General features: G+C 53.8%; 3 protein-coding genes across 4 annotated transcripts in view; all 3 read right to left on the reverse strand.

Moving 5' to 3' along the window:
* Positions 1-271, reverse strand: part of Pfkfb4 (6-phosphofructo-2-kinase/fructose-2,6-biphosphatase 4) — a 37522-nt gene extending 37251 nt beyond the window's left edge. The window contains exon 1 of the mRNA XM_020177706.2: positions 153-271. Coding sequence (XP_020033295.1) covers positions 153-216 — 64 coding nt within the window. The 5' untranslated portion in view covers positions 217-271. The remainder of the gene's footprint in view (positions 1-152) is intronic.
* Positions 272-1627: 1356 nt separating this feature from the next.
* On the reverse strand, positions 1628-1963 carry Ucn2 (urocortin 2). The gene has a single exon (XM_020177697.2). The coding sequence runs from the start codon at positions 1961-1963 to the stop codon at positions 1628-1630; it is 336 nt and encodes a 111-aa protein (XP_020033286.2).
* Positions 1964-3750: 1787 nt separating this feature from the next.
* Col7a1 (collagen type VII alpha 1 chain) overlaps positions 3751-14766 on the reverse strand; it is a 31449-nt gene continuing 20433 nt past the window's right edge. For both annotated transcript variants that reach the window (XM_074060443.1, XM_074060442.1), the window contains exons 77-119: positions 14623-14691; positions 14504-14548; positions 14323-14385; positions 14092-14136; positions 13785-13820; positions 13628-13663; positions 13431-13475; positions 13224-13256; positions 13082-13144; positions 12918-12953; positions 12758-12838; positions 12560-12628; positions 12382-12417; positions 12261-12302; positions 12066-12110; positions 11934-11978; positions 11198-11233; positions 11055-11114; positions 10812-10919; positions 10368-10439; positions 10180-10215; positions 10015-10074; positions 9849-9893; positions 9612-9647; positions 9480-9515; positions 9345-9401; positions 9126-9197; positions 8566-8637; positions 8305-8340; positions 7892-7972; positions 7627-7680; positions 7499-7552; positions 7362-7424; positions 6961-7023; positions 6756-6872; positions 6407-6484; positions 6263-6316; positions 6043-6091; positions 5283-5315; positions 5059-5145; positions 4778-4861; positions 4448-4648; positions 3751-4098 (exon numbers count right to left, since the gene is read on the reverse strand). In XM_074060443.1, coding sequence (XP_073916544.1) covers positions 4082-4098; positions 4448-4648; positions 4778-4861; positions 5059-5145; positions 5283-5315; positions 6043-6091; positions 6263-6316; positions 6407-6484; positions 6756-6872; positions 6961-7023; positions 7362-7424; positions 7499-7552; positions 7627-7680; positions 7892-7972; positions 8305-8340; positions 8566-8637; positions 9126-9197; positions 9345-9401; positions 9480-9515; positions 9612-9647; positions 9849-9893; positions 10015-10074; positions 10180-10215; positions 10368-10439; positions 10812-10919; positions 11055-11114; positions 11198-11233; positions 11934-11978; positions 12066-12110; positions 12261-12302; positions 12382-12417; positions 12560-12628; positions 12758-12838; positions 12918-12953; positions 13082-13144; positions 13224-13256; positions 13431-13475; positions 13628-13663; positions 13785-13820; positions 14092-14136; positions 14323-14385; positions 14504-14548; positions 14623-14691 — 2550 coding nt within the window. In that variant the 3' untranslated portion in view covers positions 3751-4081. The remainder of the gene's footprint in view (positions 4099-4447; positions 4649-4777; positions 4862-5058; positions 5146-5282; positions 5316-6042; positions 6092-6262; positions 6317-6406; positions 6485-6755; positions 6873-6960; positions 7024-7361; positions 7425-7498; positions 7553-7626; positions 7681-7891; positions 7973-8304; positions 8341-8565; positions 8638-9125; positions 9198-9344; positions 9402-9479; positions 9516-9611; positions 9648-9848; positions 9894-10014; positions 10075-10179; positions 10216-10367; positions 10440-10811; positions 10920-11054; positions 11115-11197; positions 11234-11933; positions 11979-12065; positions 12111-12260; positions 12303-12381; positions 12418-12559; positions 12629-12757; positions 12839-12917; positions 12954-13081; positions 13145-13223; positions 13257-13430; positions 13476-13627; positions 13664-13784; positions 13821-14091; positions 14137-14322; positions 14386-14503; positions 14549-14622; positions 14692-14766) is intronic.

Genomic DNA, 14766 nt, shown 5'->3' on the forward strand with positions numbered 1-14766 from the left:
TCCTTTCCAGGCCACTGACAGACTGATGCTCCCCTCAGAACACCCCTATACCAAAAGAGACCCCTAACTGCCTCACACTCCCTTCAGCACCACTTTCACTACCCCTAGGTCTTTTCCCAATCCCCACCCTCCCCATGCTGACCCGTGCCTACCCTGCCTGCCATTCCACGGCCCTGGATCGGTCAGAGAGCTGCCTCCTAACGTGCCTCTGTCCATCCTGCCTCGGAACTGGCCCCGGCCACCGCCCCCTGTGGCTCCGGAGGGGTAGCGTAACCCCGCCCTCCAGCAGGCTTGGAGGACAGCAGCCCCGCCTCCCCAGTCATCCTAGGCCCGCCCCCCCACGGCTGCTTTCCATTGCGAGGTTGATGGGCCCCCATCCAGGCAGGCAGCCACACTTGGCCACTATTGCCTCTCCTGACAGGGCTGCTCATACTGCCCAGGGTCTGCCCTTGTCTCTAGCCAGGGTCATTTACACTGTCCAGAGTTCCTACCGGAAAGTTAGTTGTAGATCCAGCCCAGTGATGGAGTGTGGGGTGTGAAATAGGCAAAATCTACCTTCCAAAATAAATAAAGGACCAGGTCAGTTAAAAGAAGGTGGGGCTGGAAGACAAATGGAAGGGCGCCGAAGCCAGGTGTGACTCAGTCCTCGTGTCACTGCCTGGGTGCCCATGACTGGGTGACTGTCATTCATCCTGTCCTTCAACCATTTGACATTTATTGAGTGCCTCCTGTAGCCACAACCTTCATGTACACTATGTTACTCCATGCCACAAGAAGCTTGGTGGCATCACTACTTGAGGCTCAAAAAAGTGACAATTCAGTGAGGAAAGGGTAGTGCTGAGTTGGAGCCCCAGCTGCCTGAACCTCCTCTTCCCTGAGCCATGTATGTCCCAGGGCCAAGTCTGAGAGTCCAGAGGTGTAAGTGAAATAGTGTCCAGCTGTGAGTTGTGTGTATTTCAGGCAAGTTTGGGGACAAGCACTTTGTTCTCCCAGTCCTCTCTTAAACCTCCACTCTTGTTCACACACACAGCTGTCAGAGACTTATAACAAGCAGTACACACAAACTTGGCCACATGCACATACACACACAAGGCAAGACTGCCATAGTCAAACTTTCCATGTCTGACTATCTGTGTCTGGAGATGCCCCTGAAAGATCCATTCATGTGGGTGCGATGCTTCCTCAGAGAGCACAAAACATGCGTGTGACCCTTAGCCACCTCTTCCCTGTGTGGTGGCCAATGGGGGAGACCCAGACCTGTGGATTGCAGAGGCAGTGCTGGTCTCGTCCTGTGTTGACTCTTAAACATAACATAACAGTGACCACACGTGACAGCGTCTAGATTCTCTGTGACTGTGGGGTACTCAGACATGGCAGGAGTCCACATAGCAGTGACCTTACATAGTAGTGTCCAAGCTGTCCAGTCTGTGGGGTACATAAGTGTGTCAAGACTCCATATGGCAGTGGCCTGACAAGGTGATGTCCAAGCTGTCCAGACACTGTGGGGCTCTTAGATGTGAAATGGCAGTGGTTCAATATGGTGGTACCCAGGTACAGTCAGTACTCCGACCTTTTGTCTTCCCATCCAGGTCTTCAAATCATATGGTCCCCTCCCTCAAGCTCAGCATCAGCCAACATGAGCCAGGATGCGGGCGTTGGTGGCAGCCTGCTCCCTGGCAGCATTGGTCCTGGCCTGTTCTAATAAGATCCGCAGGAGGCCGAGGGGAACATCCAATGAGAGGGTGATGCGTGGGCCAAGGCGGGGGCCAAGGCTGGGATAGCTCCAAGCAGTTGAGGGGACTGTGGTAGTAGCTAAGGGGCTCTCCAAGGTCACAGGGCAGGGAGTGGTCTGAGGACTGTTCTGAGGGAAGAGCTGGGAGGCTGGGATAGGGTTCCCTGGGACAACCAGGACTCTGCCTAGCAACAGGACCATCAGCACCAGCAGAGCACACCTGGTCATCATGTGGACAGGCTGTAAGGAGAAAACAGGCTCAAGGGAGGGGCTCTGATCAACTATGACACATGGATAGAGACCTATGATAAGAGCAGAGAGAATGAAGAGTCAGAGAAAAATTAATGAGTCCGGGCCAGGGACAGAAGAGACAGATACAGAGATGAAGAAATGAGAAGAAAGCCAGAGGGGCTGAGCATGGTGGTGCATCTACCTGTAATCCCAGCTACTTGGGAGGCAGAGACCAGGAGGATCACCTTTCAAGGCCATCCCAGAGAATACATCTCAACAAACAAGTCAGATGTGGTAGTATATGCATGTAATCCCAGCTACAAAGTAGGCATGGTCCAAGGTGACCCCAGGCAAAAATGCAAGACCTTATCCAAAAAAAAAAAAAACCTGGGGAATTGGCTCAACTGGTAGAGAGCCTGCCTGGCGAATGCAAGGTCCTGAGTTCAACCTCTGAACTGCCAAAATAAATAATCAATCAAATAAATAATTAAGGGAAGAAAGAAAGGAAGAGAGAGAGGAAGGGAAGGAGGGAGGAAGGAAGAAAGAAAGGAAAGAAGGAAGGTAGGGAGAAAGCCAGAGAAAATCAAGACAAAGCCAGACAGAGAAGGGGGCCAGGCAGACAGAAAGATCGGAAAAAGAGAACGAGAGAATTGGGTACTGGTGGCTCACACCTGTACTCCTAGTCACTTGGAGGCTGAGATCAGGAGGATAGAGGGATCAGGAGGATAGAGGTTCAATGCCAACCCTGGCTAATAGTTTGAGACCCCATCTCCAAAATAATTAGAGAAAAATGGACCAGAGGTATAGCTCAAATAGTAATGTGCCTGCTTTGCAAGCACAAAGCTCTGAGTTCAAATCTCAATTCCACAAAAAAAAATCCAAACAAACAAAAAACCCAAAGAGAATGAAAGAGAGATCCAGAGAGAGATGAGAGGGTAGAGAGGAAGAGGTAGATGAATGAGATGGAGGCAGAAGGAGACAAAGAAAAAGATAAGACAAGAGCAGAAATCATCTCAGTGACAGCATGATGGAAATAAAGATTCAGAGATAAGTCAGTGTGATAGAATTGCATCTGTAATCTCAGCACTCAGGAAGCTGAGGCAGGATTTTGACTTTGAGGTCAGCCTGAGTTACAGAGCAAGTTCTAGGCTATCCTAAACAACTTAGCAAAACCCCATCTCAAACAAAAAGAAGAAAAGAAAAAAAAAATCAGAGAAAAACCCAGAGACAAAAGGGAGACAGGTTCTGAGCAAGGGAGTTCACAGCTGACCTAGGAAGGAGGACAGGAATGGAGGCCCTTGAAGCAGAGCAGTCAGACACCCCAGAGCCTCCCAGGTCCAGAGATCTCTACTAACCCAAAGGTCCACTCAGTCCCTAAGACCCCTCCCATTCCAACCCGATACCAGCCCTACCTCTGCCAGCTTCCTCTGGAGTTAGATTAGAGCTGCAGCAGCTGGGCCCAGGCAGTGCTGTCCTGTGGTCTGACCCTCTACTCCACTTCAGGGTTCATTTATCTCCCCCAGCCCCCTGGGGTGGGAGCTGGACATATTTCCTGGCACGAGGCAGCCCCCCCACCTATGACTCATCCACTCCTGGAGGTCAGTGAACACATCTTTAGTTCCTACCCCATCCACTCCTTTGTGGGGACAAGCTTGGGACTGAGGGTACAGGAAAATGACCAGAGCTGGGCAGAAGGACTCTGTACTCATGCAGAATAATGCTGACCCCCACCCTAGGGAAAAATATAACTCCCAACACCCCCATCTCCTCAAATAGTCACAACAAGGGCCTTTTAAAACAGCAGCTTTAATGCCCCCCAGAATCAGCACCATGGCATCACAGGCTTGGGTCAAGGGGCGGGTTAGACACAGTCACATCCACTGCCCGCAACCACCCCCCACAGTGAGTCATCTACCAGGGAGGCAGGAGCCACAATGGGGGTTTGTCCACAGGGGGGAAGGCTAGACCCACAGGACCAAGTCACTGAAACTGAAATAGCAGACATGCACACACACGCTCACGTGCACACAGGCCTTTAGCACCAAAGGGAGGACAGCAGGGCCCTACTGAGCCCTGATGCCTCCAGGGGACGCTGATCATCAGCTCATCATCTGGGTCTTAGCTCTGGGCAGCACCTGGAGGGGAGCAGGTGAAAAACGGTCTTCAACCCTCTATGTAGGCCTTACCCAACATGTAGGGCACAGAGAAATGTGACAAAGCATCCACAGGGGAGAAGGCGGGGCTCTGACTCAAGAGAAGGACCTACACTCAAGACTTTAAAGAAGGGAACATGAAAAGTGACCATGCTGGGGTTCCATATCTGGGGTTCTGTATCCAGTTCTTCGATCTGGGGATCTGTCCAAGGTCTCCCTGGTCTGAGGAAGCTTCTGACCCAGGAACCTTGACCCCAGGGCCCATCACCAGTGATCTGATCTGGGTAGGTCCAGTGCCCAGTACCCTGCTGAGGTGGGGCTAGGTCCCTACCTGTTTTCTGGCTCTGGACCACCTGGGGTGGGCAGCGGCGTTCACAGGCCTCACGAGTCCCAAAACGGTTAGCATTCCCTCCGCAGCCACCATAGACAAATGGGTGACAGCCTATGCCACCTGGCACAGCCCGATGATACCAACGCAGGGTGTAGGCAGTACAGGAGCCCTCATCCAGTGGCAGGGAACAGGGGTCTGGGACTAAAAGGGGTGAGGTCAGCAGGGATAGTATAGTGGGAATCAGAGGGACTGGGGGTCAGTGTGAGGTCAGCAGGGATCAGCTCTGCCTGTCCAGCCCTGAACCCCTCTGGGCCTGGCCTTGGTTCTCACCATCACCATCCCAAGGAACTTCAGGGTCCTGATATTCCTCCACAGAATACTCAAAGTACTCGTCATCTTCAGGGGGTACCTGGCCTGCAGACAAGGTTAGGATGTGCTGTGAAGGGGTGGCTGCAGGCCTGGGGCAGAGTAGGCAGCACTAATTTCCCCCATGTGCACACAAGTTTCCATGCATGGAGACCCTGTGGTTTCCATGTGCCCTGCATGCATAAGCACCCATGTGCGTATCTGTTCCCCACCCATCAATACCCCATGGGTCCAGTCATCCTCACCTTCGTCCTCTATATGAGAGACGCGGAGTACAGGCACCCGGTGGAGCTGGGGGCCAGCTGTGTCTGCAGCATAACTAGGTAGGGGTTCTGGAGCACAGAGAAGGAGATGACATGTGGGGTTATCATGGGCAGCCACCCCAGCCACAGCCCTGATAAGAGGACCCGGTGATCCGGCAGGGCATGGCCTAAGGTGAAGAAACTTCTGGGCATAGAAAACTACTCACGTGATCCAGATGCAATAAACTGGCCCTGGCAGGCTAGAGGAGCAGAAAAGGAAAGAGAGACAATGAGGGTGAGAGCAAGAAACAAAGAGAAAAATGGGAAGGTGGGGAAAGAAGACAGACCTGCAAAGACACACACATGGAGGGTGGGGGGGGTTGTGGGGGGAAGAGGGTATGAAGTGCACAGAGATAGCAAGAGAGACGGTGACAGACACAAAGAATGAGAAGAGAGAGCAGGCAGGAAGTGGAGAGAGGGAAGGAAGGAGAAGGAAACTAAGAAAGGCAGAGGAGAAGAAGGAAACAGGGATGAGAAGTTGGGACCAGGCCAGCAAAGGGCAAGAGACAGAGGGAAAGATAAGAATCAGGAACAGACAGGCACATAGAGTGAAAGCAGTTGCACAAAACAGGAAAAGACAGCTTCACTCTGGTGGCCCCCAGGGTCATCACTGCCCTGCTTATATGAGGCCCTGTGGAACTAGCTCTGCTCCCTCTTCTGCCCTCTCCATACATGGCCATGCTGGACATTCAGAACACTCAGTGGCCACCCACATTGCCAGTGTGTCTCCCTCTGTTGAGGAAAGTTCTATCAGCATCTCTGTCCTACAGCGTGTATGTCCTTTTGTGTTATCCAACTATCCCTACCCATCTCCTTGACCCTTGACCCTTGTCCCTTATAAGTCCTTGGGACCTGCTGACCCTTATGTAGGTGTGCTTGGATGGAGAGGAGATGGGGTCCAGGAGACCACAGGCCAGGCCCACTCACCACAATGCTGACTCATCTCCTGACGCACAAAGTTCCGAATGTCATCCTCCTGGAAATATGAGACCACAAGGATCATGAAGAACCCATGAATCACAGGAGTGACACAGGGCACATAAAGAGGGTTCAAGGAGAGACCATATCTAGTCAGGAGCCCAGGGCTCAGGGGGTCAGGGCACTGCATACAGAATCAGGGCCCCAGCCCAACAAGCCCCACACTCACTGTCAGTGCAGCTTCTCCCTTCTCACCACGGGGGCCAGTGGGCCCTGGCCGCCCCTATGGGCAACAGATGAAACCATGCTTCAGGTCTCAGGGATACCAGAGGGTGACCCAATTTTGGACTAAAGTTCAGGAAATCCCACTCACCTGCTCCCCTCTCTCACCGGGGGTCCCAGGGGCCCCAGGAGCCCCTACCACGCTCTCTCCACGTGGACCTCGTTCACCCTGTCAGACATAAGGACCAAGTGATCAGGGTCAGAGACAGTGGGAGTCAGAGGTCAGCTAAGTCAGGGATCATAGTTTCAGAGGTTGGATTATAAGTTATAGGTCCAGAAGTCAGAGAGGTAGGAGGGGCAAGGAAGTCTGAAATGTGGCTTAGTGGTAGAGTGTTTGCCTGGCATGTGTGAGGACCTGGGTTCAATCCCAGCACAGAAAAAAAAAAAAAAAAAAAGGTAGGGCAGTTCAGAATTTAGGAGTCAGAACTGGGGACCCTTACCTTCTGTCCCTGAAGCCCTTCAGGGCCTTTTGGACCAACACTGCCAGGTGGCCCTGGGGGACCACTAGAGCCATCATTGCCCTTCGGACCTGGGAAGCCCCCAATTCCTGGGGGCCCCTTTGGAGAGATAAGACAAAGTTAGTGATCAGAGCCCCTAAAGATAAATCCATTCCCCTCAATTCACATGACCTTGACCTCAACTTACCCGCTCCCCTTTCTCGCCCTGGTCACCCTTGGGTCCTGACTGTCCATCAAAGCCTCGGTCACCCTGGGTACAGAAGAAACATGAGAAACACTCTACTCTGACCTCCCTCAGCTCCTGCACCTCCCTGAACTCCCATGAGCCCCCTGGACTAATGCCCACAACTATGATCTCTATAACCCAATCCCATTACAACCTCTTGCCCTGATGCACATGAGTCCCCTTCCCCACCTTCTATCCTTTCATGCTAACTCTCCCCTATGATCCAACCCACCCTGAAACACACCACTCCTAGGGTCCCAACCCTCCACAACCTTCCTTGACCCTCAACCTTCACGACCCTATTGTAACATCCCTGCCCCCGCCTGAACCCCCATCGTGTCCACTGCCAAGGGACCCTGTACCTTGGGACCAATCAGACCCTCCTTGCCAGGAGCCCCAGACTGTCCTGGCACACCAGGTTCTCCCTGGAGGAAAAAAACCATGAGCTTGGCCCTGACCCAACTGCCCCTCCCTTATTCTGGGCTTGCCCCATACTCACCATCTCGCCTTTCCGTCCTGCCAAACCAAGACGGCCTGGAAGACCAGCTTCTCCCTGTAGGCATCAGGTGGAGGGATCAGCCTTGAATCCCAGACCTCATGGCCCCACATCCCCTGGTACAACTGTACCTTGTCTCCCTTCTCTCCATCAAGGCCACAGGCTCCCTTTACCCCACGTTCACCCTAGGGAAAAAAGGCAGGTGAGAAAACAACTTCCAGACACCTCACCCTATCCTTGATCCTAAAACCAACCCTCCCACTGACTGTAGACACTCCAACCTCTGATCTAACACCTCACATTCATCCCCAGGTACCCCAACATCTGACCCCCTAAGTCCCTCACCCTCCAACATCAGGCCTTTCTGAGTGGAGAAAAAAAAAATCCCCTTCCCACCTTGAAGCCCCGGGGACCCATGAAACCAGTATCTCCTTTGTCTCCTCGGAAACCAGGGGCTCCATCCTTTCCTGGGGCTCCCTGGGGAGGGAAAGGGTAGACATGGGGTCAAGGGGGGTCAAGGGACGTCAGAGAGGGATCAAAGGGAATCACTCTGGATTTCAGGCAGGGAACACTATGGGGTGACAGTCAGCACTGGAGAACAGAGGCACTGGAAGGGCATTAACAAGGGTCACCATGGGCATGGGTCACTATCATAGAGGGTTAGTGTGGAAGAGGAAGCCCCTGGGTAGCAGGAAGACATCATGAGACAAGAGGTCACCGTAAAGTCAAAGGCTATGTGGGCAAGACCATTGTGGAGATGGGGTCCCTGTGGGGACAAGGGGTCCCCATGGGAATGAGGGACATCTTACCGGGTCACCAGGGATTCCTGCAGCACCAGGCTCACCCTGAGGGGAGAGATTGCAGGGGAACCCTTAAATATGACTGTGCCCCATGCCAGCCTATCTGCACATATAGCCATGTGGCTACCCTGTGACCAGGGCTCAGGCTACACACAGATCCTGTGTGAACACAAAAGTGGCCAACAACAAGGAAACCAGGAACCATCTGACACTCAAGCAACCCATGAACAGACATATGTGACACACAGCTGAGCCTGGGGTGGGGCTTGCCTTAGGTCCTGTGAGTCCTCGAGCTCCCATCGACCCGGCTGAGCCCTTGTCACCAGGCTCTCCCTTGGTACCCTGTGGGAGTGACCAGGATATGGACAAATCAGGCTGGAGGCTAGGAGTATGACTGGAACCAGCCAGGTGCAGGGCAAAGCTCCTCAGTGTCCCTTACACTGAGCACCCCTAGAGACTCCATTCCTTCTGTCCATGCCACAGCAGGGTAGAATTAGGGCTATAGTTGACAAAGCAGCTCATTTCTTGTCCTGGGACCCCTAGACTCTTACTGCTCCCTTTTATTCTGTATCTCTAATCCCATTTGGAGCATCCTAACACCCAATGAGCCCCTTTTCTGTCTATACAGGCCCTCATAGAGCCAAAGTCTGCCGAGGCCCTGGAGCCCTCACTAGAGCCCCCATCCTCTAAGCTACCACTTAGGGTCACTATAGCCCTCCCCCTTCCTAGGAGAGGACCCCTAGAAAGTCCCCTCCTGCACTCTCTTACCTCTGGGGGAATCCCTACAGCCTACAGAACCCCATGTAGAATACCCACCCTCTTCCCTGTACCTTTTCGCCAGGGTTCCCGCTGTCTCCCCGAGGTCCTTTGTCACCATCTATGCCCCGAGGCCCTCGTTCACCCTGGGTCCGGTTTGAGAAGTCAGAGTCAGGGGCTGGAGGCCCCTCACTTTCTGAGAGGTTGACTTCTCAGATGGCCTTAGCCAGCCCACAAGAGCCCCTCCTGCACCCAAGAGAGACTCAGTCTACACATAAACCAGACCCACTCACCATGTCCCCTTTGGCACCTGGTGGTCCTGGAGGCCCCACAATCACAGCCGAATCACCCTGAAGGGCAAAGAGCAGTCAGGGGAGTCAGGAACACCCTAGTCCTCTACTCCTGCCTTCCCCCATGTCCACACTCACCTTGTCACCCTTAAGTCCTGTGGTGCCAGCATCACCCTATTGGAAAGAAGAATGTGAGTCCCACCCAGGCTTGGAGGACCCCAATCTTGAATTACAAGATCCATCACCACCCAATGGACCCCACATTCTTACCTTCTCCCCTCTGTCACCCCGGCTGCCTGGGGGCCCCTGTATAAAAGATGAAAGATGACTATGATCTATGAGAATTTGGGGGGACTAGTGAGCAGGCAGCAAGACAGAGAGGGACAGAGGGGGAAACAGAAAGGGCCAAAGTAGACAAGGAGAACCAAAGGGCTGGGACAGGCTGCATAGAGGAGACAAGTAAGGGGCTGAATTCACACCACTGGTGCTTTTCCCAAGGGGACCCACCATGAGTCCACGGGGTCCTTCCTGGCCAGGGTGGCCATCTTCACCCTGAAAGGTAACATTAGGCTCATTGACTCAGAGGTTGGGAATCCAAGGTAAGAGCTCTGATGAAAGGAGCTATGATATGGCTCCTGGGCAGTGGCCCTGGCTGTGGAGAGGACATACGTACCCGGATGCCTGGCTCCCCACGCTCGCCTCGGGGACCTGGCAGCCCTGCTCCAGGGTCTCCCTAGAGAAGAACAGGACACTAGGGGTAAATAAGGGGACTCAGTGGAGGACAGAGAGTCATGAGAGGGAGTGACAGGGCACAGGAGAGAACCAGCATTCCATTTACCTTGTCTCCTTTGAGTCCTGAGGCCCCGGGAGTACCCTGTAGATTAGAGCAAGGTGAAGATCCTGTAGCCCTTAAAACACACACTCTCAGCCCCACCTGAGTGATGCTTAATGACGATGTGATGCTTAATCCCCATCATAACTCCTCATGTGGACCGACACACAGGGCATTGGGGCATTTCTACTCACCACTGACCCAGGTGGTCCAGGTGGCCCCAAGGGGCCTGGGGCACCTTCCCTCCCTGGGGGACCTGCCAGACCCTACAAGAAAATGGGGCAAGAAAGGAAGAAAGTGATTTAGGAATCCTCCTTTTCCTCTTTCTCTCAAGACAACCTGCCACTAGATTCAGAGGTCTTTGTGTGTGTGTGTGTGTGTGTGTGTGTGTGTGTGTGCGCGCGCGCGTGTGTGTGTGTGTGTGTGTGTGTGTGGTACTAGTGTTTGAACTCAGGGCCTATTTCTTAAGCCACTCTACCAGCCCTTTTTTGTTTTATCAAGATAGGGTCTCCCAAACTACTTTTCAGAGGCTGGCTTCAAATAGCAATCCTCCTGATTATAGGCTGAGCCACCAGCACCTGACAGATTCAGAGGTCTTCAAGTCACTAGTTTCCACACGCTGTTTCCAGCCTCCTTACCCGCTCTCCACCAGGGCCTGGCTGGCCCATTTCTCCTCTAGGACCTGTCTGACCAGGGAACCCGACAATACCAGGAGCACCAGGGGGGCCAGGGGGGCCCAATTCTCCCTGAAATAAATAGAAAAGAGTGGGGTGGTTACTACAGGACTCCTTCCCAGGACTAATCCAGGAATTCCCTCTTCTCCCACCTCCAGGGTCTCCCTGCCCACTGTCCCCACCACCAGCAATGAGACATTGACTTACCTTTATACCTGGAGGACCAGTTGGCCCAGGGGGGCCTTGGACCCCAACTCCTGGATCACCCTTTGAGGGAAAGAGGGATCATATCAGGCTCAGGGAGTCCCAGGACCATGACCCCTCGTAGGAACCCTTCCAGATAAATGTACCTTGTGACCTTTGAGTCCTGGAGCCCCTTTTTGACCCTAAAAAAAAAAAGAAAAAAAAAGTAAGTAAACAGCATTTGCAAGGATAGGAACATGAACACAGAACTCAGCCATGGCCTCAAAATATTCCCAGGTTGCTTAGGTGTGATGATTTCAAACCCATGGAAACTCAGACATGTGACCAAGGATTGGCTCACAGGGGCTCAGACATGACCATGGGCTCATGAGGGCACAGATGGAGGGAAGCTCTGCTGTGACCAGATATGTGGGAGTTCAGGCGTGACTGCAGGCACATAGAATACAGACATGAGCGCAGATATGTGAGACCACAGATGTGGAGCTCAGATGGTGACACCACTGTGTCTGCTCCCAGGGAGTTTAGATGTGACCACAGTGTACTCAGACAAACAGGGGCAGGAGAAGGAAGATATAAACACAGGGTCAAGGACAGATCTGTGGGAACTCAGTAGTGTCCCAAGACCTGGGAGATCAGACAGGAGCACACATGTGTAGACTCAGAATTGTGGCGAGACCAAGGAAGGGCACCCAGAAACTGAGCTGGGACCCCCTGAACCCTTGGAGTGTAGAAGTCAAGAGTGTGTGGCTCTCATGTACTCTAAGAAGGCAGCTCCTGAATATGTGGCCAGAGCCAGGGGTTTAGATGTGCCTGAGAATGTCCCTTATGTCCAAAGTCACATTCCTCAGGTCAAGTGTGGACCTGCCCAGACCCCAGACTCACATCTTCCCCAGGGTCTCCAGGCTCGCCTGCACGGCCGGCTTCACCCTGCAAGAAGGGGTAATGAGGGGCTCTGGCCTCCCAGCCTTGCTCCTCTCTGCCCAATGCGCATACCCGCAGGCCAGGCCCACTCACTTTCTCACCCCGTGGCCCTGGCAGTCCTCGGTCACCTTTGGCCCCCTATAGACACAAGCATCAGAGGCAACACAAGCATCAGTCACAGACAGATGATACTCAAGGAGGGAGGTATGACGTCATAGGAAGTCGAGGGTCATGAAGGTGGGTAAGCCATGAATCAAAGATCCTTGCGGTCAGAGGTGCCACACTCACCGGCTCACCCAGCAGGTCTCCAGCAAGGCCTCCTGGAGCTCCCTGATAAAAAAGTCGGGGTCGGAGGAGTTCCTTGGCCCCCTCCCCTTAGCTCCTCCTCCCAGGTTTCCCACACGCTTACCTTCTCTCCCTTTGCTCCAGGGGGCCCGACCACTACCTGTGGGGAATGCCTAGTGAGTTGCCCAGTAGCCTCCCCCTCCCTGCCCCCACCATACTATCCCAGATAGGATGTGGAGACTGAGGCTTGGGGGTGGGGCAGAGAAGTTGGTGCAGGGGTGGAGGTCAGAGTCAAAGGTTACCTGTCCAGGGGCTCCAATGGGTCCAGGTTCTCCTTTAGGTCCAACAGGACCAGGCAGACCTGGTGACCCCTGTGGTAAAGCAGCATGAAGAACTCAGAGTCTCTCTACAGTCCTGTCCCTGCTGTGCCCTCCTCATATCCAGGCACACAACTGTTGCCCAGCAATAGACCCTCCAGGAGTTCTTCCCAGAACACATACTGGCACACCAGGGCCTCCTCTGTCTCCATCCTTTCCACTGGCACCATCACGACCTGGAGCTCCTGGTTTCCCTGTCTCCCCCTGAGAAAAAGGAGCTCAGTCAGGGACCTGACTGTTGACCTTTAACCCCTGGAGCCCAGCCCCGACTTCCAGGACTTACCACTTGTCCAGGCAAACCTGGTGACCCCTGCGGACCCTGAGGGGGAATAGATGTGAGGGTAACATGGGACAAGGAACCATGGGAGAACATGGGTTCCATGTTTGAACATGGAACCTGGAGTTGGGAACATGGTGTCCCTGTAAGGGTCACAGCAACTCACTTACCACAAGGCCTGAAGGGCCAGGGGGGCCAGGAAGTCCCACAGCTCCAGTAGGTCCAGGTAGGCCCTAAAAGAAGACAAAGTTCAGAGCAGTGCCAACCCCACCTGTCTCCCTGTGACCCTATGCCATGAGCTGATCCACTCACCCGTCCTGGGGGTCCTGTCTCTCCAGGCTCCCCCTGCAAAGGACCCAGGACCACATGAGCAGAGCCCACTTGGAGGGGCTCTTGGTGCTCAGCCCCATCGCAGGGAATGACATCCCAGGAGGTTGGCAGATCTTACTCTGGGTTGGACAGAGCTTGAAGGAACTACCTCCTCCTCCAACCCATGTACTCCCACACACCTATACTCACCTTCAGGCCAGAAGGTCCCTGGGGTCCTGCAGGGCCAGCAAGACCCTAGAGAGAAGTGTCAAGACAGGGGACAGTGGTCAGCATTATCTGCCTGCGCTCAGAGATTCACATAAACAATGCCTGGCTCATCAGCAGTGATGGACACCCATCCCACCCCTCCAGTACCCCCAAGAAGGAAGTGCTTCCCTGTCACTCACTGGAGCACCGGGTGGTCCAGGGTCTCCATGGCCACCCTGTTGGAGACAGTCTGATGAAGAGAGCCAGCCTTACCCAACCAGGGAAAATACGCAGTACTACTCTTTGGGGTTGGGCACGGGATGGGGACAAGAGAAGTGAGGTTTCTCAGGTACTCACCACAGGGCCAGGGGCCCCCCTTGGACCCTGCAGACCCTGCATAGAGAAGGGGCTGATGAACCTTGATCTGGGCCTCACTTGGGCCTGTTCACACCTTCTGGGGGCTTTTCCTGGGACCCACTTCCATGCCCTCACCCTCCCAGGCATATATCATCATGCACTCATGGCCTGCCCCTCACATGTGGCCTAAGCCTCTCACAGACACCATGCACTTGTATCCACACCTGTGCACAAAGGCACCACCCACTTGGTCACACACACACCAGAGGTCCCAGAGCCCAGGCAGACTGCTCCTGTTGCCACTCACCGGCTTCCCTTCAAGCCCAGCCACACCACGTTCTCCTGGTAGACCCTGTAGAAAACAGAGTTAAGGCAACTCTGCCTTTATGCCCTCATAGCCCCCACCCACCATGCCTCTAGTCAGCCAGAGGCAGAACCTGGATATTTCTAGGCAGTGTCAACTTCAGCCCTGCACATAGGAGAACACAGATAAGGATGGTGTTTTTGCACACGTGTGTCCATGGGGGCAAAGACTCACCGGATTGCCATCATGACCTCTCTGGCCAGGCTCTCCCCGGTCTCCCTTGATGCCTGGCACACCCTGCAAGCAGATTTTCATGTCCTGAGCCTCCAGTCCTTGCCATGTACCCATGTACATATGCATACCACACCTGGTATGCCCCATACAGGAGGGGAAAACATGATAGGGTAGGTCTTACCCTGTCTCCTTTGGGGCCTTGGTCACCATCACTGCCTGGTTCTCCCTGTGGGGATGAGATGCCAAGTCAGTTACTGGTGCCATGGCAAAGGGTGGCCCTCAGGCTGATCCCACACTGACCTTAGCACCCTTGAGTCCAGGGGCTCCTTGTTCTCCAAAGAGTCCAGAACCTGGCCCATCTAGGGCCACCTACAAGCACAAGGTCATGGAGGAGAGATGAGTCTGTCACAGAAGAATGGAGGGATCACAATGGCCACAGGATTA

This window comes from Castor canadensis, chromosome 17, assembly GCF_047511655.1.
Source record: "Castor canadensis chromosome 17, mCasCan1.hap1v2, whole genome shotgun sequence".
In the NCBI taxonomy this organism is placed as follows: domain Eukaryota; kingdom Metazoa; phylum Chordata; class Mammalia; order Rodentia; family Castoridae; genus Castor; species Castor canadensis.

Excerpts from the sequence above, each read along its gene's own strand:
- Ucn2 (XM_020177697.2), bottom strand. The coding sequence starts at position 1,963 with ATGATGACCAGGTGTGCTCTGCTGGTGCTGATGGTCCTGTTGCTAGGC.